We start from the raw sequence: 25,079 nt of genomic DNA on the forward strand, positions 1-25,079 counted from the left end.
TTAATTATGTCCAGTAGCTAACACGATGCAATGACCCAAATGACAGGGAGGACAGTTACTGCCTGCGTTGTGCGGGTCGCACAGGTGGCAGACGTGAGCTGTGTGTGCTGATGTACAGAGTACTCTCGAAATTTACAGCTAAACACCGTGTTTGAAGCTGAGTGGCTGTCGTGGTGGCAGCAAGGGTCCCCCTGACTTCTCTCTGTGCAGAAGCACTCAGGGGCTCCGTGACGGCACCCACAGCCTCCTGCCCTCGTGGAGTTGCCCCAAGTGTGTGGGTTCTGTTCTTAAGTTCCTGGTTTCCTTTGCTGATCTGTGAGTGACCGTCTTCTTCTTCACATCCTACAGTGTGCTGAGCGTTCAGCCTTTCAGAGCTTGATGTACAAGATTAGAATTTACAGCCCCGTTAAGGCATTACTTTTTGTTACATTTTTATTTGAAAGAATGACTCAGTCTGCTGTACATTGCGACCCAGTTAGAACTGCGCTGGAGGCTGCCCTGCATGTTGAGCCAGCCTGGCTGAGCCGAGGGACCGTCTCTACTGCAGGAGGTGGCATGGTGGTGCCTGACCCCTTACTGACTGTGTGACCTTGGCAGTGATGGAGCCTGTCTGCCTCAGTTTCCTTTCTGTAAAATAAGGGAAGGCGTTCTTTGGGGTTGTTGTGAGGAGAACTAAACAGGCTGATGTGTGTAAAGTGCTTCAGAGTGGAGTGTGAGTGAGTGTGAGGCCTGTGCAGCCGCCACCATCCACTGGCCGATGGACGGCTTGTCTGTCCTGAGTGTCGGCCCGCCATGGCGGTGTTATTCCTAGGCCACAGATGCCACTTGTGCGGAGGACCTGCTGTGTCACGAGCTGCACACTGGCCCCGTTCAGGGCGCTGGGAACCTGGGGTGAGTCACTTGCCCAGCACACTAGGTTCCGCCATGGTATTAGAAAGCGCTCACAGACCTGCAAAAGGTGCACCGTTTGCTCGGCCAGCGAGTACTTCCGGGGTGTTGACACCTGGCACTTGTGGGTGTGCTGCATGGGCGTCTTTATTCGAGGCTCTGTCCTGTGACTTTAACTACCACCCAGGTTCCTCATTTTTAAAGCTGGAGCAGGATTTAGTAGTGATCTCTTAGTATCTCTATGGTGCATTACAGCTGGCAGATGTCTTCTCAGACACGTCCTGCTGTTGTCCTCATGACCGTCTTGTGTTACGTGTGACAGATGAGGGAGTGGACAGTCACAGGGCAAGTGGCGGGCAGAGCGGGGCTCCACGCGCCCCTCTGTCTCACTGGTCTCAGGAACTTGATCTACGTGTGGGAGGGCGCTCTCTCAGATGAGCTCAAGGCACACCCAGAAGGAATGGGGCACAGGGGAAATAAACACGAAGCAAGTGTGTGGGGAAATTGTGCAGGGAGCCACAGATGCACTGAGGGGGAGGCGAGCCAGGACAGTCCTGCCCATGGTGGGGTGGCAGGCGGGTGGCTGCCCTTTGCACAGGAGCCTTTTCGGCCGTCGCCTCACTTGTTGTCAGTCTGAACACCTCTGTGCACATGGCAGCCTTTCACGCCTTTGCTTCCCATCTTTGACACAGTAGGATGATCCAGCAGCAACTAGACCTGTTTTTGCTTTTTTGTGTATTCATGTCCCAATTCCCTTCCTGGAGTAGAAACTTTAGCGGGGAGGTGGGGAGAATGGGGTACGAGCATAGGACTACGTCTTGTATGAATTCTTCAATATTTCTAAAACTCGTAATCGTGTGATAGGCACATCCACAGCAAATTTTGCCTTGTTGCCTGGGAGTTGTAGACAAGGTGAGCAGAAGCAGGCCCCTTAAGTACTTGTGGGTGTGCACCGGTGTTCTCAGTGTTATGTGTGTGTGTAAAGACCATCGAGCACAGTTGTTACACTTGCTTCTAGTTTTTACTCAATTTTCTCGGCTTGAAAGAAATATTTCAGCTTCACAAAAATACCTGTTTTTTTTTGTACAGATGCAAACATTTCCCCTCCCAGAGCCCCGGTTTGTGGAATTTTTGTGGATTTTGCTACAGCCTCCCACCGTCAGAAGAATCGGACTCAGGCACTTAAGCAGAAGTAGGTGTACTAGGAAATGGGCGAAACGTACAGTGGAGTTTCACTGTGCTTTTCTCTAGCGTGCTCTAAACACATGGAACTTTTCAACTTTTCACTTTGGTTCACTGCTGCCTCTTCAGTACCTTCTTTAACGTGTGCTGTGCTTCTCTGTGTCCCGGCTGTGACGTTGACAGCAGGTGTGTACACTCAGCGTTTAGTGTTGTGTCCTCGAGTTACCCTGGGCATCACCCAGTTCGGCTGACGCAGCCCCACTCACGCGCTCTCTGGCCCGCCCGTGGCCAGAAACCCATGTGAGTTGCATCGAGCCTGGCCCTCCTGCCCCTTGGGGTCGCCCCACTCGAGGCGCAGCACAGTCAGCGCCAACGGCCACCCGGTGCTGGGACGCCGCTGTGTGTTCAGAGCCAGAGGCTGAGGCGCTGGCACTGACTGGGAGGCGATGAGGGCTTGTCCCCCGGGTGTGCAGGCGCTGTGCTCCGCCTGGGAATCCGCGCCCGTGGTCCTTGCAGCCCCATCTGAGGGCGAGGAGGATGAGGCTGCCTCCGGTCCCAGCTGCCGACTGCGGTGCTACATTTCGGCCCAGGGCTGCCAGACGCCCAAGTCCATGCTTCCAGTGACTGTACACCTGGAAATCTGTACACTTTACATAGTGATGAAAGTCAAAGGATGTAGTTGCAAGTCCTACTTTAATGCAGGGCCTACTGCATTAAACCCAAATATGATTTAGGGGTAAATGTAAAATTAAATGCTTTTTCAAAAAGTGGGTGTAAAACCATCATCTCATCTAGAGCAGTACATGGCTGTAGTAAGTATTCAGTAGATTTTGCTAAATGAACAAATAAATCGTTAATAAATTAATACTAACAAAATGAGCAGTTTTCACAGCATTATTGTCCTCATATTTTGGGCCTCCTGCTGAGGTAATAGAACCAGTTTCTGCCATTATGGCTTAGTTCTTTTTGTTTTTACCTAAGTCAAGTCTTAGACATGAAATGTGATTTAACACAATTTTTATGAACTCAGAAACAATCAGAACTACACAGTGTATTGTTTCGGCATGTATAAATATAAGATATTTTAATATCTCATTAATATTTATCATTATAAATATGATAAACATAATATTAATATCATATTATAAATGTGATGTATTTTAAAAAGCAAGAAGAAGACAGCCACCAAAGTCCATGCAGCAGCTATTGTGAGTGGTGGGTGTTTGAGGGCGGGGGCCTATGCGGGCTCAGGCTGTTGGTTTTCTGGTTCTGTGATTGGGCCTCAGGTCCTAGGATGTTAACTGTGTTACATATGTAACATGTAAGCATGTTACATGAATTCTTTTGGAGCAAAAATTAAAGATTTTAAAAGTAGATTTAAAGAAATCAAAGGCTGAAACAGGAATGAATCGATGGTAAATAAAAGTTTTGGAGAAAAATGTAGGAGTACTTTAGGGGTATGTGGGCGGGTTCTGGCATTTGTGTCTGTGTGTGTTGTAAGGAAAGAAAGATACAGAGAAGAAAAATACACACTGTAGAGCACTTACACTACTAGTTATAAATTTAGTAAATTAACTAGAAACTCGGGGAAATAGATACCTGCTTTACAGTATATCCAAGACACATTGCAAACAGAGTAACACAAACCTGAATGATAGAGCATAGGTAACATAAGTGGTTATTTCAGTGATAGGAAAGGACTGTCTGAGAATAAAACAAATAAAAAATAAATTTCTATAGGGTGCATTAGTCCATAAATTTGATAGAATTTAAAGGTAATTGACCAGTTGGGAAAATACATTTGCAAAGGGATAGAGGTTTATTACTATCATACATAAACTATTTTTCTAATTTAATAAGCAAAGCCAATATCACTACTTAAACGTGGGCAGAGGTCGTGTAAACCTGAAGATCCAGGCAGGAAACCCGAAAGCATCTGAGCATCAGAACAAGGGTATGGTGCGGGCTGACCACACAGGGGAAGCTGAGTAGCTGAGTAGCTGAGCAGGGGACAGGGAGCTGGGCAAGGCAGGCCTCTGGCAGCCGCTGAAGCTGGAGGGAGGACGGGGAAACGGCATGCTCGTCTTCTCTTACCTGCCTCCCCCAGCCTCCCACCAGAGGACCCGGGATGGGAGGACACAGAGACCCAGTGGAGAACATTAGGTTGTCAGTAAATACATGGAAATTGGTCCATCTTTTGAGTAGTCAGAGAAATGGATGTTCAAACAATAACAAGATGAGTGTTCCTGTCCGAATAGGGGAGGTTTTAAGAAATGGTAATATTTAAGTGTTGGTGGGGATGCAGAGAAAAGTTTGCAGTAAATTAGCTCAACCTTTCCCAAGGCAGTTTTCTATAATGTAGCAAATATATCTACTAACCAGTAGTAACTGTTAAGGATTATATAATGTGAAAAATGTTCCAGTGATGAACAAGGCGTGTCATGCGAAAGGGGACTTCTGCTTCCTTCTGGGAAGGAGTAGGTTGTATCAGAGAAACACTCCTGCTAAAAACAGCTGTGTGAGCTGGATTAAAATAAACAGAAGCATGATTGCTTACACTGGGGACGGCCAAGACGGCGGTATCCGAAGGCCTAGGTGCTGGAGAGACGGGACACGTCCCGTGACCCCTCTTTTCCTGCTGCTTCTCCACCCAGGGGCTTGCTGCTGTCTCTCAGGGCAGGAGTTAGAGTGGTGCCAGGACGTGTGGCGGCCTCCCTGAAGGAGAGCTCCCCTCTCTGTGAGCCCAGGCTGTAGCTGAGACCCCGATGGCCTGGGCCCTGGGAAACGGACCCAGCCCTGCTTACATCAGCATGCCCTGCCTGTACTCCAACAGCCAGAAGAAAATTCAGTAATTTGGGGAGGAAAATGACAATATCCAGAGTTTCTATAGTTTTCCTGTACAATGCCTGACTTTCAGTGAATTACTAGGCATACCAAGAGTTAGGATGAAATAACCAAAAACTTAGGAGAAAAAGAGTAGTGATAGACCCATATGTGACCCTGGCAGTGCAGTTATCAGATACAGATGCTACAATTGCTGTGAGTAATACATTGAAGACAACAGATGAAGAATGATTAATTTTAGCAGAACATTGAAATCTAGGAGAGGATCAAGAAAATTCTAGACAGACCCCCGACACACACACACACCAAAAGAAAAAAAATTAAAAAAGCAACTAAAATGAAGAATCCGGTAATGAGTTTAGCAGCAAATCCTGGAGATGACAACGTTAGTGAGCCAGAAGAGAGGCCAGTGGGAAGTGTTGAGATCAAAGCACAGAGATACAGAAGGATGGAAATATACAGCAAACACTGTCAGAGAAGAAGACAGAGAAAGTAATGTAACGTGTGTGAGAGAGTCCCAGCCGGGAAAAGAGGAGGAGGAGGCACGAGAAATGCTCGGAAACCCTGGGGTTTCTCCATGTCGATGAAATCTGTCAGACTAACTTGCAGGAACCGTAAGGTTCCTTACACTCGCCTGTACTTCCCTTCGTATATTATTCAATTTAATTTTTGTCTTGTTCCATTTATTTGAAAGGATGCGCAGCACAAAACTGCTTCGGCTTATCGACTTGGATTTTTCCTTCACGTTCTCTCTCTTGGATCTGCCACCAGTAAATGAATATGACATGTATATCAGAAACTTCGGGAAAAAAAACACCAAGCAGGTTGGTAAGAGGTGTTAACTCAGACAGCGTGCAGGTACAGTCCGCTCAGGTAAAGCTGTGCTGTGTGCACTTGTTCCGCAATCTTGGGGCTTGGGAATGGCGTGGGAAGAACATGGACTTGAGGAAGAGGGGACCCTTCATCATGGGGTGCTCCTCACCCTACAGAGGTTTGCAGACGTCCACGGGGCCTGCCCCCACGCTGCGAGCACAGCTTTATGGGGAGCAGAATGTCACCTTCGGGTCCCCCGCTGGGGTTCCTGGTGAGCGTGTGGCTGTCCTACTTGTGTGAAATCCTGCAACGCAAGGGTCTCCCGAGTACTGTGCAGACAGCGCTTCCCCTGCTGCCCACGTCTGACTGGCCTCAGCACCCACTGTGCCACTGCTGCCTCACCACTCTCAGTGTGCCCGGCCACTCAGTGGCCCCTCGCCAGGCCCTCCCGTCACCTGCTGTCAATTCTGTCCCCTCGCCGGGCCCTCCCGTCACCTGCCTGTCTATTCTCGGTCCCCTCGCCGGGCCCTCCCGTACCTGCTGTGTGTGCCTAGTGTCCATGGCCTGTTCTCAAGGTGGACCCTTCCATAACAACTTACACTGAATCCCCTCTTATTCCTGTGTTGCACAACCCATACCACACATTTTTGTACTTCCCTGGAGTGTTTCTTGCCATTAATTTTGTGGTAGTCCCACTTCCCGAACTTTGAAGTGAGAGATCACTTCTCACATTTTCCTTATGTCTCTGTCAGGGCCACCAGTCGACAGGCCCTTGGAGGCGCCCAGTCAGTAACGCTCTTTCAGTAGGAAGAGTGTCACAGGGCAGAGCTCAGGAAGCTGACGGGCTCATCCCGTCTTTGGGGCTGACTCACCCTGACCTCGAGCAGATGATCTAACTTCTCTGCTTGTTTTCCTCAGCTCTAAGCTGTCAGTAGCAAAAGTGTCTTTACTGAAGAAAGTACCTTTTTAAAATAAAAAAAAGTGCCTTTGATTTTGCAAAGCTGGTCTGTTCCAAAAATAGAGGGTATCGGTGGGCGAGGCAGTAATATTTTGAAACCAAAGCTAAATTGTTTGATGTGACTTTTTGAAGACACTTTTGAGAAGTGGGCCTATGTGTAGGAAACGTTTAAGACACACAGTCTTTGCATGATTGTTATTTATGCCATGGTCCGTGTTTTGACAAAATCACGCAGACCGCATTCATAACTTCAAACATTTTGCTTCTCTGTGTTGTCAGTACTGAGTCGTGGCTGTGAGGCCGAGATCAGCGCTGACTGCAGCACACCTCTGTTTTTAAGGCTTATGTTCAGTGTAATGAAGATAACGTTGAGCGAGACGTTCAGACTGAGGCGGTCGACACCAGGGAAGCATGGACCCAGCACCCAGGAGAAGGCACGGCTGTGTCTGGCGGTAAGCAGCCTTTTGCCCCTGACCTTTGAAAATTCACTGTCTTTACATTATTTTCGGTGTTGTGTTCATGATGACATGTCTTGTTCTTTCTTCTTACATCTTTCTCTTGAGGGAGTCTGTGAGCATGTGACTGTGGAAATACCCAGTGTTCTTTATGGGAACAAACTGGCTTTGCGAACCGGTAGTGTGCGCAGTGAGCTGGAGGCCAGGCCTGGGCTCTGGCCCAGGTGTATCACACTTCTATTTCTCAACATTATGAAAGAGTCCGCATTCCAAACAAGCAGTTTCCAGAGGGGCTTCTGGAACGCTCTCTGCTTTTAACTGGGGCAGAGTCTGTTCTCAGTAGTAGAGGCTTCCGTGCACTAAGTGCAGTCTGCAGACACGGTGCATCGATGTAGATGGAAGGCTCCAGAGTCATGTCCTGCACGCACTGGGTTCTCTTCAGGTCCTGCGTGCCATTTGCCACGTTCCCGCCTGTTGTTATTCTGAGGTGTTGTCTCTGCTCGGGAAAGCCTCACCCTAAGAAATCATATACCAAAATGTAACACTTGATAATTAAATTGATGCCTTTAACCATTTTCCTTAATGCCTTTAAGTAGGGCTGGCTCTGTTTGCAAACTTCATACAAAACAAGATGCAGTTGTTTTTTAAAATAAATTTGTTGGGGTGTCATTGAGACTGGGGTGAGTCCAGTGCTCAGTGCTGTGGTAATGACATCTGCTCCCTGCCCCGTCTAGGCGCCTTCTGTCGGGTGCAGTTCCTAAAAAAGTCAGTAGGAGATCCAGAGACTAAAACGTGGAATTTCTGATTCTCCTTTGGAGTTCCTCATGTTCATTGTAGGTAGGGCTTCTGAGCTCCAGGGTGTGTGATGCGTGACTGTGTTAGTCACCTTGGTTGGTTTTCACTGACGTCGTCTTTTTAGGGAGTGAGAGCAGAGACCTGACTGATGCTGTGGGTCCACCGAAGGTCGACACGCTGAGACTGTCCAGCTTTCTCCAGGCGGCCTGCCAGGTGTGTGCTTGGTGAGACCTGTCACATGGCCCCAGCCCTGCCGCTGTGCATCGGACTCTGCATCTTAGTATGAGTTGCTTACATTCTGAGGTACACATAGACTAAAACACTGACATGTTAAGTTGGCACGGCAAGGCAAACATACATTGAGGGTATTTGAAACTAATAAGCTCATGATTTTTTAAAGTGCTCATGGACATTTTCAGAATACATGCAGAGATGAAGGGAGTGGTGTGGAGAACCTCAGGTACTTCAGCAGGTCAAGCTGTCTCATCTGAGCCTCCCTCACCCGCCACCTGCCCCCTTGATTCTTGTGACACAAGTGACGGTGACCTTACCGTTCCCTCCTGGATGCTCCCATCGACTCCAGGGGAAGGATGGACATTAGTGGAATGTCTGACAGCCAGTCCAGAGCTGGCGCTCGGTCCCACGGCTGCCTCACGGGTTTGCACAGAAGCAGTCTGCGTGTGACGTAGCGGCCGTGTGGCCAGTGGGCTCTGGGCGGGCGGCACTTGCTGCCCACTCCTCTGTCACACTCATGCTCACACAGTGTACACTAACGAGCTGCTCTTTCAGTGTGAGCTCCTGGGGACCTCAGAGGAGGGGGCAGATGGATGCAGGTGACGAGCAGGGAAGGTGACTGCAGGAGGAAGGAAGTGAGGACCGTATGACCTTGGCCTCCCAGCTGTCCCCGTTGCCTCCACCAACCTCCGCAGCCATCTGTTAGTGCCACGCTGGATGTTTCTTCTGAGTCTGTGTGTCCCCTCGGCCGTCACCCTGACCACGGCCGTCAGAGCAGTGGAACTGCTTTGCTGCCCATCCTGGGTCCTCACCGTCACTCGGTGGTGGTGTGTGGCTGAAGCTGCTTTACACCCTTGTTTAGTCAAGAAAAGTTGCATGGTCCGCCTCTTATTTTAGCACAGTCTTTACCAGAAAAACAATACGGCCGGGAACTCCCGGCTCCTGAGGCACTTGGCTAATGCAGGTTCACCTGCTAGTTTCTGCTGTGCAGACGGAGCAGTGTAATTCCACTCTCTTACTTTTTATGACATCTCAGAGTCAGGCAGTTTCCTTTAAGCTTAGCATGGGTACAGTGAATGGGCAGCAACCTGTGTCTGTTTTTTGTAAAAGTGAGACATCCAGTACTGACTGTTGACTGATGGCTGCTTGCTGTCTTTGAAAGGTGGTTACAGTCTTGCTGGAAGAGGACCGTATGGCAGCGGCACCTGGCTGCAGCCCCGGGGCACAGGGTGGCACCCTGCCCTTCAGCGACAGTGCCGCCCAGCTCGACACCTGCCTGCCATTCCTGCAGCGTAAGCGGTCGCCCCGTCTGTTAATGCTCAATAAACCCCCGTGTAGAAACCATGCCCTTTCCTCCCATCCTGGGTGATGATGGACTTAGTGCGCGTGAGCAGGGCTCTGACATGGGGTCAGCCTGCCGTGAGTGGGACAGTGAGCCCTGACGAGTGCTTGGCCACGGCCCGAAGGGGGCTCTGCAGGGTGGGAATGAGTGAGAGCCCTAAGTGAAAGGGGCTGCGTGTCTGTTCTAAGTCGGTTTCTTTTCCTGTTCACTTCCCAGTGTCCCTGGGTTTCCTGGAGGAGAGGAGCTGGTTGCCCCTGGCGTGCTCAGGGCCTGCTGTGGGGGCGGGCAGCAGGCTCAACGCCTCTTGTGGGTCCTTGGGCTCCAGCTTTAAGTCCATCCGAGCTCACAGAACAGGTGCTCAGTGCATGAGGCCCTGGTCAGATGGGACATGTAGGCACATCCAGCTGTTTCCGTCTGCTTAAGCAAGCTCTCTGCACGACCGAGCTCCAGCTTCTTAGCTGGTCACCACTTTGCTGGCCCCTGGCTGTGTGCAGGGGGAAAGGGGACGTGGTGACACTGGTGCCCACTTTGCCTCCTGCTCCCGGGCCCATGGTGTCCCTTGTTCTAGATGTTTCCTCTGTCCTAGCTGCTGTCTGGAAATTTACATTCATACATGTTCCTCTGCATTTATGAAATAAATGCAAATAACGAAAACGGCATTATTAGTTTTAAAAACTCATGTTTGGTGGGAGTGTTTTTGTATTTAAAATATGAATTACCCTGTTGGAAAAACATTGTGTCTGTGGTGCTCAGGACACGATGTGCACGTGCCCACCCGCCATCTCTTCTGGAGCTGCTGCGGGAGGTGCCCAGCAGGCCTGGTGGCACCTGTGCGGGTGACACATGCTGCTAGAGGCCTCATGAGGGACAGTGGTGCATGTTTGTCCCTCCAGGACAGGCCCTTTCTGTCAGGGGATTGACATCCACTCGTGAACAGAAGGATGTTTTCCTTGTTTGTTTGCTCTTGTGTTTTAGTGAAATAATTGTGAGGTGACAAGAGGATAAGAGATTGGGGTGACAGGTGTGTGACAGAGTGGGTCGTTCACCCATCTTGGGCTCTGGGGCCTTGGTCCCAATACATGCGTTTGCACCATCACCACTGACCGTGCAGCAGAGGGATGCAGCCTGCACAGGCCTGCTCATCCGTTGTTGACAAACGCTCAGCGAGTGTGCACAGACAGACATCCTGCTGGGGCAGACAGACTACCGACTGGCTAACGAGGGAAATGTATAGGCTGTTGGGAGCGGCATGTTCTAAGGAGAAAAATAAAGTGGGTCAGGGAAAGGAAGTGTCACGGCAGGTGACCACCATCCCTGATGGAGGGGTGCCCACGGGCCCCCTGGGTAGCTTGGCTCCTGCTGTGCTGGGTAACCTGGGTGTGGGGAGCTCGTGGACCAGGGAGGAAGCGCTCCCCTCACACTGTACTTGCCGAGTGGGAAGTGGTGTTTCTCAGCCACAGCGCGCGGCTGCTGTGGACAGTTGTCCAGAAGCGCCCTGGCCACTTGTCACACCCCGGCTTCAGGCTTGTGCGGCTTTGAAAGGCACATGTTCGTTTCTTCATTAAGCTGGAATTTGGGTATTCTTAAGTGTGTTCACTTAACATGGGTTCTGGTGGATCACTACAACGCAGAAATGTTTTCCTTTTTGTCCCTAGATCGAAAAGTGTCCTTCTTGCATGCCTCTCCGGCTCAGAGACAGACAGTGGTGTCCGTGCACGGCCGGCTGGCTGAGGCGCGTGCCTCCCCGCTGGACGGCAGCGACGTGCTGTGTGTGTGGGACATCTGGCAGCGCTGCGGGCCGCAGAAGGTCCTGGTCTGTGAGTCAGAGGTACAGCGCTGTGGGCTTCGCGAGACATGGCCGTGGTGTCAGGGATGGGAACGTGCACCCTTTCTACTGCAAGGTCGTTTCTCTGCCTTCCCGGCTGCCTTCAGCTCTGCCTGTGCAGGTGTGAGGAGCCTCTGAGGGCCACTGGGAAGTGGCCACAGGCTTAATGAAAACATTGCCACCCTGGGCACAGCTCTGTGGTCCCAGGAGTTACTTTCTGCCTCCACTGCTTGGCTCATGGATGTTTTAGAGGTTTCTTAACATGGTTGAGATTTTCAGTCCGTAGTGCCACATGTTTCCTGGCCCCTGGTTGATGCGTGGGAGAGCAGAGCTTTCTGTGTGTCTCTAGGTCACGTGCTGCTGCCTGAGCCCCGTCAAGGCCTTCCTGCTGTTTGCGGGAACCGCACACGGCTCGGTGGTTGTGTGGGACCTGAGAGAGGACTCTCGGATGCATCGCTACGTGAAGCTGAGCGGTTGCAGCTGGACGTTCCGGACGGCCACGTTTTCCACAGGTCAGTGACACCCCTGCCTCGGGCGTCTTTGAGACAAGCCCAGGTTCGAGGAGTCTGGCGTTTCTTGGCATTCACTGTTCTGGCTACAAGGGGTGGGATGTGACCTGTGGGCAAAAGAGGCGTTTGACAAACTAAAACCCGGCCGGGTGCCGTGGAGCCGGCGACCAGCAGGTTGCAGTGTCCCCATTCTGACAGGCGTGTGGCCCTGTGTCACTGCGGTGCTGACGTGCGTCCTGCTGATGACACGGGGTGTGCAGCTCTTGTTGGGTTTTAAGAGTCTTTTGTATGTTCTGGAAGCCAGTCCTGGACTGAAGTCTTCACAGACATTTCCTCCCAGTCTGTGGCTTGTCTTCTTGTTCTTAGACTTCGTTTTCCTAACCGTTCCTCCTTGAAATGTTAATGCCGCACACACTGCGTATCTGTCTGTGTGCTATGTGTGCTGTGTACGTAAAAAGAGGAAGTTCTTTCTTTGTCCCCAACAACCAGTTTTTGGCCCTTTGGGGGCAATATTGCGCTTTTGAGAATGTTGAGTTGACAGGTACCTCATGGGTTTGAAGCTATTGTTTAAAAATGTGCATTTTTAAATTGCTACTCATGTTACTCATCAAGTTTTGAATTCACCACTGTGTTTGACACACTAAAACTCTTAAGTTTTGAAACTAGAAATATGAATAAATGACTCCATTAACATACGTGCAGAGTTTTCTGTGGCCATCTACACCTGCAAAGTTTCAGTGGGCTGCCAGGGAGAGAGGACCAGGGGGCTTGTCTGCAGACCCCGTGCCCGCGCCCAGGCCACAGCCCAGCGTCAGCCCAGGCTCAGCGGCTGGGAGCCATCACTTAGTGTTCATCTCTGAGATGCTTTCATCTTTTCTTCAGGTTCTTTCCTGAGTTCAAACCAATTCTCACTTTGTTCTTGTCTGCTTTTTAAATCTGTTTCTGTTCTGGGTTTCTGATTCCAGGTGTTGCTGTGTGTTTGTTTCCTTTACACATGCAAATGCTTTTCGAGGTGATAGGGTTGGAAGTTTGTCTTATGTTCCATGTGTTTTTAGAGGAGACTTTTCATCGGCTGAGACGCTTGGGTTTGCATTTCCCGATTTCTTCTTACAGGCGCTTCATGTGGAGTTTGTCTCTTTGTTTCTACGCCTGGACATTTAATAATGGATACTGTGGTCCGAGGGGCTTTGTTGCACTGGGTTGTGGAGTGTCGGGTCTCCCATGGGTGGCAGGGGCTGCGCATTTGCCTGCACTGCCAACCCTGCGCTGCTGTCTGAGGCCCTCCCCCCGCCCCCGTTGTCCCTGCTGTCCTGCTTCCCATTCCAGCCCCATCGGCCCTTGGGCTGCTGAGGGGACCCAGGATCCTGCCTTGGGAGTTGGATCCTCCCTCTGGTTCCCAGCCTGTCTTTGCAGCTCCCTCTTGCCAGGGAGGGTCTTAACCTCCCGCCCGCTGTCCGTGTCTGTAGACGGGACAAAAGTGGCAGCTCATTGGAATGGCTGCCCATCTCCCTTGTCACTGGGGTCTGTTTAATGGCAATACTGAAAGCGATTTGTGTTGGTCTGGTGGTTTTCGGGGAACACGTGTCCCAGAAGCAGGCTAATATTGATTGTGTTTCTGTGACTTACTGCTTAACTTACGCACGGCTGTGTGCCTTTCACCCTAGATGGCATCCTTACGTCTGTAAACCACCGCAGCCCTCTGCAAGCAGTAGAACCTGTCTCAGTGTCTGTCTACAAAAAACAGAGTTTTGTATTTTCACCCTTTTCTTCTCAAGAAGGTATGTGGTTCTTCACTTCTGTACAGTTCTTAGTTCAAGATAGGAAATGCGCTTTCCTTGTTCACCAGCCACTTGGTCTCTTTGTTCTCATTAGAAATGTCAGGTCTGTCATTCCACGTTGCTTCCTTGGACGACAGCGGGGTCCTCAACATGTGGGTGAGTGGGACGCGCCGTGTGCGTGCACTGACCCTGTGACCTGCCAGTGTCCAGGGAGCTGGGAGCATGAGGGCAGAGGCCTCCTGCAGGGTCCTGGAGGGCCAGGAGTGAACCGGGTCAGAACTCGCTGCAGGTGCTGTGCTGAGGCTTTGTCCATTGGCCGGCCACTGAGGGGACAGAAATGGTCAGACGTCACAGGAAGGGGTTTGTGACATTTAAAATGCTTGTTCTGAGGTAGTGCTCATTCTTTCTTCTGGAGCAAGCATATTTCTACACCTAACACAGCATACTGTCTTCGTTAGTATGATACTTTCCTTAGATTGTTTCATCATTGTACAATGTATTAACACTCATTTTCAACATTCTGTTTTTAGGTGGTTGTGGAATTACCAAAGGCAGATGTTGCAGGTTCAATAAGTGATTTAGGTAACTATTAAATAAAAAAACCTAATTTTAGTCAGTGTCTGCTAAAGATACCAATAACTGCTTTGAACAATAGGCAACTAGCTACTGAAAAACGACTGTAAAGTTGCATCTTAATAACCTCATCCACCATCTCACAAGCACCTCAGTTAGACTGACTGAGTGACATTCTGGCTGAGTGTTTTCATTTCAGCAAGGTTAAAAGTTGTGTTTATGCCTGTGTGTCACTCTGTTCCCTCCGTTGTAAGTTAGGGGCGTCGGGGTGGCTCCAAGCTCTGTCCTATGTGTATTAAATTAGTGGCCGGTCACAGAACTCAGCTCATGCTGGGAACTAATCAGCCATTTTTCCTTTAGTCACTGCTGAAGTGTTCTCTGAGCAGGCTGGGTCCATCTTGGGTGGCAGCAAACAGGGTGACAGGACTGACACTGCCCCGGGAGTGTGGGTTCAGGGGACATGTCATTGCTAGGCTGGGAGGGGTGCTTGTCAAGGGCTGTGGGCCCAGGTCAGCGGCGACTTCCCAGGGGAGGTGACATCTGGGCCGTCCAGGGGAGCAGCATGCCAGGAAGTCGGGGGCACTTTCCAGACTGTGAACAGCAACACTGAACGTTGTTGCATCAGAGTGCCCAGTGACGGGCGTCAGGACTGTGGAAAGAGCCCCGTGCTGTGTCACTGCAGTCACCCTTTCTACTGCAAGGCGACCTGAGTACATCCTTTTCAAGGCAGTCTCTTGCCCCGAGTCTGGGTTTCAGTATGCATACAGTTTTGGGTCCCCTTTGCAGTCATTACTGAAAAGGAGGTTGATATTGGGAGTAGACAAAGGGAGCACATGGCAGAGGGGTCAGACGTGTGGCAATGGGTGCTTGAGGGGGGGAAGGAGTGGCCAGGAGGAGGGTAGAGCTGAGTCCCCACAGTGGCAGGCGCAGGGCGGGTGTCGTGGTTGGGAAGGGCTGTCCCACCATCTGCACCTGTGTTGGGATCTGAGGTGTGTTAAATACGGATATTCTTTGCTTAGTGTGCTGCCTGTATTTTACCACATCTAATCCTGCGAGGACTCCTGGATCCTGATTCCACACGACTCGGAGCTGCATGGCTCCCCCAGGGCATTTTCAGGAGCCCTCTCAGCGTCAGGAGGCCTGCTCAGACCCACCTGGTTCAGATCCTGCCTCCTGACACAGACACTTAAGCAACGAAAGACGACCCCAGGCCTGGAGTCGGGCTTGGGATGAACTTGCATGAAGAGACACCCTAATTCTCCGTTCTCCGCTTGTAGGGTTGATACCTGGAGGGCGGATAAAGCTGGTGCACAGCGCTGTGGTCTGGCTGAGTGACAGGTATGACCCTTGCTCTGAGCTCAATCCCCCATCACAGGCCTGTCCCGCACAGGAGGGGTGGCCTTGGGTAGTTGCATGTGTGCGTGGTAAGTGGGAACCTGGGGGAGGGTGGCAGTGAAGATCCCACATTGTGTTCTCGCTAAATAGTTTATAATTAACGAGTTAGTGCAAAAATACGGGTGCTGAGTGCGGAACTAACATTTTTTTCTTTAACATTTTTTCCATCTTATAAATTGGTACCATTTGACTATTTTTCATCCACAATTGATACAACCCTGAAGTTAAACATAATTAGATACATTTCAGGAATGAGAAACATTAACATGAAAGTTTAATTCAGAAGTTTAGATTTCTGCTTTTACTGATACAACTTAATATGACATAAAAATTCTTATTAAACATACCAGTATTGTTTGTGGTATTTATATGTTCCATGTTAATTTATTTCTGGAAGAAATCTGTTCTTGTCCCTTACAGCAGTCAGTCGCTAATGATCAGCATAGAATTTACCCTTCAAATTTTTGTTACTAGCCTGACTCCTCCTCAGTCAGAATACCTGTATGTGGTGCTAATGCGCTCGTACAGACTGTAAATCACCTTTAGTTGGTTTAAGTATGATTAACAAAGAATCATCTTGTTTAAGAAGTCACTAATACATTAACAGCCAACCAGCGGGTGATCCCTGGGCTAGTGAGACCCGCAGATCTGTAGGGACACAGACAAGTAAACACAGTAGTTATTGCAGGTTGGCTTCCTGTGTGTCAGAGGAATGGAGTTTAGTGGGACGAGGCTTTTATGGTGACAGTAGCCGACAAGTGGGAAGCAGGTTTCAGAATCGGGAAAGGAGCAGTGGCCTGTTGTATAGTGATGATGCGGGGAGTGGCCAGCGTGGTACCATCGCTTCCTTGTGGTTTTCAAACAACCGTCTGTTCATTTTGTTGTTGTTTTCCAGCCTTTCCCATAAAGGTTATGAATTTTGGGGGTCCACACAAACACTGAATGTCAAGTTTCTGCCTTCAGATCCTAATCACTTTATTGTTGGCACCAACATGGTAATAGTTAAACCTCGTTCTGTAACTCGTTCTTCTTTCCTAGAGTTGCTTGATAAATATCCTCATTAAAGACTGTTACTGTTTGCTTGTAGTATAACATTGTTTAAACTGTTTCAAGACTAGCAGCTTTATGCAGCCCTGTCCCTGGCCCTCTTGTTGGGTTACTAGGGTCTGATAAGCCACGGCACCAGGCAAGACCAGAGAGTGTCGCCCAGACTGTTCAAACCCCGGCACTGTGGCGTGTGCCCCGTGAAAGTGAATGTGATTGATTTCTCACCGTTTGGAGAACCAGTATTCTTGGTAAGAAAGTCTGTTTTTAAAGCCCCAGCTCTGTTTGGGCAGCAAAGTGCTTGTCGTGATCTGCTGGAATTCTTTGGTTGCTCATGGCCGGTGCACCAGTGGGCTCGCGTGGTGACGTCTCGGGACGAGTCACTCCTTGGCTTTCTCAAGGCCCTACCTGTACAGGTCATCCCACGGAGCTGCTGAATAGATCTTCCTAAAACCTTTGATTCTGACATAGTTTCAGTCTCACAGAAGAGTTACAAGAACAGCACAAGGGTTCCTGCCCACACGGCACACATGTGTGGTCCCTCTGTGTCGATTTGCGTGCTGTAACTGTCTGACAGGAAGCTGCAGGAATGGTGTCCGACCTGAACTGGTTGGGTGCTGGTTCCTGTGTCCTCCTGACATCAGCCTGTCAGCCCTTCCTTGCTCTTTGGTACAATAAGCCCGGAATCAGCCATTTCTCCAAGTTGTCCTGGCTGCTGGTAGAAAAAGAAACCAAGGTCTGGGCAGTCAGACGCGCTGGTTGTGCCACAGTGTCGCCACTAGAGGGCGCTCACGGCCACACCTGTAATTTGGGGTGCCCTCCCATAGCGGGAAGCCGGCTTCACCAAAACAGAGCCTTTTGTGACTGCTGACTGAGGCCTCTGCTTTTTTTTGAGTATGTGAAGGATTAACTATATTGAGTAAAACAGAATTAAAAGCTTCTCTTTCTAAGCTAAAAATTGGTCTTTTCCTAAGCAAGCTTTGTTTTATGGAAACTTCAACCCAAGGGGCTATATGATTATATTATTGGTGCAAACATATATAATTGTTTTATTTTGTTTTTTTAAAGATTTTATTGGGGAAGGGAAACAGGACTTCACTGGGGAACAGTGTGTACCTCCAGGACTTTTTCCAAGTCAAGTTGCTGTCCCCTCAACCCTTAGCCGTGGAGGGCACAGCCCAGCTCCAGGTCGTCCAGTTGTCCTTGTTAGTTGCAGGGGCAGAGCCCACCATCCCTTGTGGGAGTCGAGGAGTTGAACCAGCAACCCTGTGGTTGAGAGCCCACGCTCCAACCAACCAGCCCGTGTGCACTGGCCCATGCGGGAATCGAACCGGCAGCCTTCGGCGTTAGGAGCACAGAGCTCCAACTGCCTGAGCCACCGTGCCAGCCCCATATGTAATTGTTTTTAACGGTGGCTTATTTATATCCATGGAGGCAGTCTGAATGGCTTATGCTTTAATCAGCGAGACTGAACTTTGTTAAAAACACCTATTTTCATATTCATTGACTACTAGCCGTTTTGGGAAGGGGGGCAAAGTGTATCAATCTCCGTGGTGAGTGCTCATCTTTGCATTTTGGGAGGACAGATTTAATGTTATAATTTAACGTTTGGAAAACAAAAAGTAAACCAATTTTGTTTTTCTGTACAAACTAAAGTAAGCTAACAGTCTGAAAAGTTTTCCTGACTGCTGAGATTGGGTAAAACAGAAAAAAGAACCAGGACGAACAGTCTCCCCACTTCTACCTCCCCCCCAAGGCCGGCTGTTCTGATGGAAGCATCCGGCTACACCAGCTGACGTCCGAGCACCCTCTCATGCAGTGGAGCGACAGCACCGGTGGCCACGCCGTCACAGGCCTGCAGTGGTCCCTCACGAGACCAGCCGTGTTCCTGGTCCAGGATGACACTTCCTGTGTTTATATTTGGGACCTCCTGGAAAGCGATCTGGGTCCTGTAGCCAAGCAGCTCGTCTCTCCAGACAAGTAAGTGAGGCGTCATCACGGGCAGTTCTCACACAAGCGTCACTGATGGTCTTTCTCACTTAATTTACACATAAGTTTGCTACACTTAAATTGTAGTTATTTAAATTTTAGTATTTTTATATTTATAAATTTAAGTAATATTTTAAGAACCCCTTTAAAGTGTCCTTATTTCATACTTAGTTTGGAATCGTCTGGATCACAGAATTCATACTGTACTGTTTCTCCATCGTCGTCATTCTGTAAATAAAAGAAGAAACTGTGAGCGTCTTCGTTGTTCGTTTACTAGTGTTACACGTTCAGTGTGTACCTGAGTGACAGCAGACTCCTGCGTTCTAAGAAGGGCTATCACATGGGAATCAGCAGGTCACATCCTGTCACTGCAGTGGCATCCCTGTGCCCCGAGTGGGGTCACGGTCACACCGGCCATGTGCTCTCTGCATGGATGCCTCTGGAACCCATTCATACGAACGTGGGACGGGCTCACCAGGGATGTGCTTTCAGTAATTCCTTGTCTTGTTTTACTAATTAGAAGTTGAAATATTTATAAAAGCTTTCATTATGAAGGGTTCTCTCTTGACCCCACTTTGTCTACTCGCCTATCTTTTTTCTTGATATTTTATATTCCAGTAGTTCTCCTACTGTGAAGGCTTATAACCCGGGGAGGACGGTGGACCACCCGACTGTAAAAGTGTTCCAAAACAGAAAATAGTTTGGCAGAATGTTAGGGACGAACTGACAAGACCTGAAAAAAATTAAGAATTGCAATTATGTAGTTCAAGTACTAGGTATATGTATTAGTCGAATTATTAAAAAAATATATCATCAAAATTCAGACTGTGATTCACATATAAACACATAATGTACATGCAGTTTATTCCAAAAAGCTTGTCAGTTATTTAATAAGAAAAGTAAATGTTCATCGAACTGCTGCAGGCACCGGGTGAGCCATTCGGTGGGCTCTCGTCCTTGTGGGGCAAGATGGATAATGAAAGAACAAAGGCAAACAGGTCCCACAGTGTGTGATGGGGAGAAATGAGCAGGGAGGGGCCAGGACTTTAAGTGAATAGGGAAGGCCAGTCTGACTGAGAAGGGGACGTTTGGGCAAAGACTAGGAACGGGGGTCTTGGGACAGGTCCGGGCCCACCAGTCCTGGGGCCGGGAGAAGCGGGGAGCAGCAGGCCTGGCCGTGCTGGTCGGTGCTGGTTGATCAGTGTGTCCAGATCTCAGGAGGGCAGACGGGCTGAAGCCCCGCAGAGCAGGAGGCTGTCAGGCAGAGGAAGCAGAGAAGAGGCTTCTGAAGTGATCTGGAACATTCTCCCTGTGCGCTTCCTGTCTCGGTGGCTAGCAGCAGTGTTTGAGTTAAAGAAGTAATCACAGAAAGTGCTCACTTAATTTTGTCTAGCTGTAAAGAAAAGCATAAAACACCAACAGAGCTTAAAAGGCAGGCTTTTCGATAGAAGAAGACTTGGCAGTTTCAGAGTTGATGAAATGATAATGTTAACTGACCCGCTTGTCCGCGGCCGCAGGCGCTGCTCTGGGCCGAGGAGGGGGTGGTGGCAGTGCCTGGGAGCCCAGGCTGTGGTGTCCTCTTCTGCCCTCTTTTCTGGGACTCTGTCTGGTGCACAATCCCAGCCCATTTTCAACTGGGCAGCGGTCATACCGACTGGTGTTTCTATGTCTATTTTAATGTTTTCAAATTGAGGTGGTTTAGTGATAGGCTGTGTTCTTCTCACACCTTGTGTCCCCAGGCCAGGGAAACCTTTCCTGTCTGGCACCATTATTGCTGTTTCTGAGTTTGAAGCCATTGAACTCCCACTGTGTCACTAGTAACTGAACGTCAGTGTTAAAGTGTCGGCAGTTGGTGAAAACCCGGACTTGTAATTTTTCAAGATTTGCTCGTTTGTGGCCTTATGAGGGCTGAGCTCTCACCTGTCCCCCACTCCAAACGGTGCCGTGGTTCTGATCCAGGCCGCGATGGCGTGGACTGCAGTGCCTCAGAGGGGCCCGGTCAGCTCCCTGCATGGCAAGTGCGGGCGCAGAAATGCGCTGTGGCCAGGGCCCGTCAGGGGTGTTTGGGTTGTGGGGCCCAGTTTACAGAGTAGCAGCAGGCAGTCAGGCCTGGCTGGGACTCTCCTGTCCTTCTGCCGTCTGGATCCCTCCAGATCCTGGCTCCTGTGTGGTGCGGGTGCCGGCGGCCTGGGCGCTGTCGAGAAGAGGCAGGCATGGGGCCCAGCGGGGTCAAGGCTGGGATGAGTGTGAGAATGGGATCCTGGGTGCCACGGGGCCCCTTACAGAATTAGGCATAGTTGGGGGACGGAGGAGGTGATGGGGGTGACAGAACTGAGCCAAGTCTTAAAGGGTAATGGAGGTGACCAGGGGAAGAAGATGGGTGGACAGTGTCCAGAGAGGTGCTGGTGTGGGAACTGGGATCTGGGACAGCTTGTTGCCTTGAGGACATGGGGTGAGTGTTGGGTCTCTGTCATATGGGAAGAGGTGCAGTGAGATTAGAGATGGGTCAGGGGGAGGGGACGGTGAAGTGACACAGGCCAGGGTCCTGGCTGTTGGGGTGGCTCCAGGTGTCTTGTGGGCATTGGTGATGGACGGCGTTGCCGTTGATGGGAGGAGCAACCCAGACGGAGAGGTCTGGCGCTCAGGGCGTGGGGCGGGCTGGACAATAGGCGTGTCAGTGCCTGACCTCAGTCCTCAAGCAACCGTCATAGGCAGTCAGTCCAGCAGCCCTCCGACTCAGAAATCAGTTTTCAAAACCGTTTCTATAGATTTTTATGCGTTTATTGGTGTGCTAAACTTCCATTGTGACCGTTACTGAAATCTATAGAATTTCTCCTTTTCACATCTCCCTTGTTAGATAGAGAATCTGAGACTCACAATCACACAGCTGTGCTTGTTGCTTTCAGGTTGGTGGCCATGGCGGTAGTGGGTGAACCGGAGAAGAACAGCAGTGGCTTCCTGGCCCTGGTGCTGGCCAGAGCCTCGGGTAGCATGGACGTCCAGTTCTTGAAGAAGGAGTGGGTGAGCCCAGTGGCCGACGAGCGGAGGAGGCTGCAGCTGCTTCTGCAAGAAGCTGTTTAGGGCAAGCCTGGGTGCTATCGAGATGGCTGGGCTGCGAAGGACCAAATGCAGGAGGCTTGATGACACAGCACGTGCTTTCTGCCTCATGAGCGTGTACACTTGTGTATATTGGACACATTCTGTACAGGATTCATTTTATGAGTGTGTCCCTCCAGCATTCCCAAGAAATAAATCACTAGTTTTGAAGGGAAACAGCAGACATTTTTAGTGTATTCTGAGCTTCAGAAGAAATAGTCTTGTCCAGTATGCTCTTTTCTGAGACTATTTCTGTTTATTTTTAGAACAGTCTTAAAATATTGTCACATTTATTCTAGATTTTAAGCAGTCCACCATGAAGATGTACTTGAATGAACAGCTGTCTTAGCCGTGTGTAAGATGACACACACACGCCATTTTTCCGAGCAGAGGCTTTTCTCTGCCCTTGTTTGTTACTGACCCCCGAACACCTGCTGCAGCGCTTGGTACATATGCAGGGCTCAGGTCTGTGTTAAACAGATGATGGTCTTGTTCCTGTTTCCTCTGCGTCTCCCTAATACTCGTGACAGAGTCACATCAAAGCGGGAAGTCTGGGGGGCCCTGCTGTCAGTGAACGAGCACATCCGCCCTCCGTCTTTCTTCTCAGTTGTGACCTGCTTAACACCTGGCCTAGAATAAAGATAGACATTATGTTTGTAGGTTTTTACCTTTCAGATTCCACTTTACTGAACATCGGCATTGTATCTTCCTCTTTTTCTTTGGACCCCGTTTGTCCCCGTGTCTCCCAGGCGTCCCCCTCAGCACCCAGCTGGTGCTCCTTCCTTCCTTCGCTGACTCCTTGTTACCGGGAGGCAGTTTGCTTGGGCTCAGGTCCTTGGAATTGAGGTAGATGGGTTCAAGGGCACTGTGTCATGCATGCCACTAAGTCCCTGGCTCCGCATCACGCCCTGAGCTTGTGACACATCGTCAGGAACTGCTTTTAATGGTATATGTGGCAATACAAGTGTGTCCCTCTCGGTTCTGATTAAAGATTGGAACCCATGTGACTTGCACGTGGGGTGGCCAGTGTTTTGAATCATGCCCGGAAGGTGTCACGAGAGGGCATCCTGTGAGGGCGAGAGGCCTGCATGTCGTCCTAAAGCCTTGGAGACAATGATTTTTTTTGTGCTAAAATTCCCGTTTTGTTTGTTTGTTTGTTTTTTGTGGTTGTTTTTGAAACACCCGTTGTTTTTTTGATACCCTGCCATGTGCTGTTGCTTCAGACGTCTCTCTGATGTGTGGGTTCAGAGTGCATCTTGTTTGTCATAGGGTTTTCTTCTGTCTGCTCCATCCTCAGCTCGGTGCCCAAAGAGGTCTGCCTCCAACAGGTGGCTCCTTACCTGATGCTTGTTGGCCTGTTGGGGGTGGGCTTTCTGTTCTGATAGACCTTCCGTCTAGACAGGCCCTGGCCTCTGTGTCCCAGGGGTGGTCCTGCCCCTTTCACAGCCATGTCCTGAGCCCAGCCCTTTTCCTGACCCCATCCCCACCAGGGACCCTGGTTTTATAACTTCCCTCCTCGCTATGTGGGTCATCACCAGTGTTCTGAGGGTGACAGGAGCTGCCTTCCCCATAGGTTAAGGTTTGCTCTGTGGGGAGACAGGGTGAAGGTACAGGAAAGAAGCCTGGAGAGGTGGGCCCCCACACAGGTCACCTGACCCTCGCGGACAGCACCTCCCCATGTCCACATCTCTCCTGGCCCTGTGGTCTCCCCAGCCCACTGCTGGGCCAAGGGAGGCGTGAGCGCCCCTCTGCGTGCGTCTGGCCATGGCCCGCCCGCCCTTCATGGCTTGTTGGCTCTGCTTAGAGCCGGGGCGCCCTGCGCGGGTCACGGCACGTGCGATGTGAGAACGTGACCACACGGGGGCAGCAAACGGCTGCCGTCCCCAGGCTTCTCGCAGAGCCCACATCCAGAATTCCAAAAGCAGACACGCACGCAAGGAGCAATACAGGTTTTGCATTCCAAAATCATCCTTTTGCAAATCAAATTCACCCTTTTGCAGATCAAAGTTTTCCACAAGTGTTTTCTTAATCTTTGTAGTAAAAATAAATCCAGTGTTGTTGTTAAAATTAAACATTCTATTACATGCATTTAACAATAAACATAAAATACTTATTTAACATCAGAAAAACATTCTTCAGTGGGGTTCATCATTGGAGCGTATGGTGGTAGAAATAATAAAGCGTGTCTCGTCTGACTAACAAGATCACGTACTTCCTGGGTTTTTGGAGGCTGACATTGTCCAAAACAAACCACACTTCCTCCTGTAATAATCTCTGAAGAAATTCGCAAAAAATATTTGAAGTAACCGTCGAGTGTGCAATTACTTCACGCCACACCATTCCCTGAATGTTTATTGCTGCAATTAGGGAAACATTTCGTCCTCTAACCCTTGGCACGGTCACACTTTCCATCGCGCCTTCATTTTTCAAAAGTTTAAGTTCTGCACAAGAAATATTTTGGCTGATCCATCAAACCATGAACAGTTAGTTAGTAGATGTTCTTAATGATTCCGTTGCAAAAATTACTCCTACACATTATAATTATTTTATGAATATGTATATGAAATTACCACGAGCAGCGACGTTAACTTACAAATGAAGCTATAAGTAAATAAGCATTTCTGATATTAAATAAGTAGTTTGTTTATTAAATACATGCAATAAAATGTTTAATTTTAACATTAACATTGGATTTATTTTTATTACAAAGATTAAGAAAACATTTTTGTGGACAAATTTGATCCGAAAGAGGATGAATTTGATTTGCAAAAAGATGATTTGCAAAACCTTTATCAGAACCATTCAGGAGCGTGTGTTTAACATCTTAGAAGTATATTAAGCAGTAACATGCTAAAACTCGGCAAGTGCAACGAACACGCAGGACGGTGCACTTCCTACTCCGCACGAGTCCTCCGGGAACCACGTCCCGGAGTATGGAGCCAGCGCAGGCCGACCCAGTCGAGCGGCCCGGCCCGGGAGACCGCCCCATCCTGACTGGATCCCCCGTCGCCCCTAGGCCCACAGACGTGTGACGGACCTGTGCCTGCGCCTGGCGACGTTCCGCAGCGACACCCACCAGACCGGCAGCCACACAGCCCGCGCTCCCGGGGCTCAGGCCTAGGGGGCCGGCGGCCAGAAGCCGCGCCGCGCCGCGCGATGACGTCTCCCACAGGCCCCGCCCACTCCCCCAGGGGCTCCGCCGTGCTTCCCCGCGGTTACGTCACAGGCCAGCCCCGCCTGCCCTGCGTCGTACACGCCCCGAGCCCAGGGCCACGCCCGGCCGCTCCGGTGGCGCCCGCCCCGCCCCGCCCCGCGCGATTGCGCCACACGCCGGCCCCGCCCACCCATGCAGGTGACGC

At 50.0% G+C, this 25,079-nt stretch overlaps 1 protein-coding gene and 1 long non-coding RNA gene across 4 annotated transcripts in view; one reads left to right on the forward strand and one right to left on the reverse strand.

Moving 5' to 3' along the window:
- DYNC2I1 (dynein 2 intermediate chain 1) overlaps nt 1–22,387 on the forward strand; it is a 39,524-nt gene extending 17,137 nt beyond the window's left edge. For all 3 annotated transcript variants that reach the window (XM_074315017.1, XM_019742505.2, XM_074315018.1), the window contains 15 exons: nt 1,978–2,080; nt 5,609–5,738; nt 7,026–7,137; nt 8,060–8,148; nt 9,332–9,461; nt 11,167–11,339; nt 11,686–11,848; nt 13,510–13,623; nt 13,718–13,779; nt 14,154–14,205; nt 15,474–15,534; nt 16,487–16,586; nt 16,755–16,886; nt 18,392–18,615; nt 21,531–22,387. In XM_074315017.1, the coding sequence (XP_074171118.1) occupies nt 1,978–2,080; nt 5,609–5,738; nt 7,026–7,137; nt 8,060–8,148; nt 9,332–9,461; nt 11,167–11,339; nt 11,686–11,848; nt 13,510–13,623; nt 13,718–13,779; nt 14,154–14,205; nt 15,474–15,534; nt 16,487–16,586; nt 16,755–16,886; nt 18,392–18,615; nt 21,531–21,705 (1,820 nt within the window). In that variant the 3' untranslated portion in view covers nt 21,706–22,387. The remainder of the gene's footprint in view (nt 1–1,977; nt 2,081–5,608; nt 5,739–7,025; nt 7,138–8,059; nt 8,149–9,331; nt 9,462–11,166; nt 11,340–11,685; nt 11,849–13,509; nt 13,624–13,717; nt 13,780–14,153; nt 14,206–15,473; nt 15,535–16,486; nt 16,587–16,754; nt 16,887–18,391; nt 18,616–21,530) is intronic.
- LOC141567541 (uncharacterized) lies at nt 17,665–24,967 on the reverse strand. The gene is made up of 2 exons (XR_012490266.1): nt 24,758–24,967; nt 17,665–18,852 (listed from the first exon to the last, which is right to left on the reverse strand). It is a non-coding gene; the product is annotated as an uncharacterized LOC141567541 (long non-coding RNA).
- Between the last annotated feature and the right edge of the window lie 112 nt (nt 24,968–25,079).

The sequence above is a fragment of the Rhinolophus sinicus genome, linkage group LG11 (genome assembly GCF_036562045.2).
Source record: "Rhinolophus sinicus isolate RSC01 linkage group LG11, ASM3656204v1, whole genome shotgun sequence".
NCBI classification, from domain to species: domain Eukaryota; kingdom Metazoa; phylum Chordata; class Mammalia; order Chiroptera; family Rhinolophidae; genus Rhinolophus; species Rhinolophus sinicus.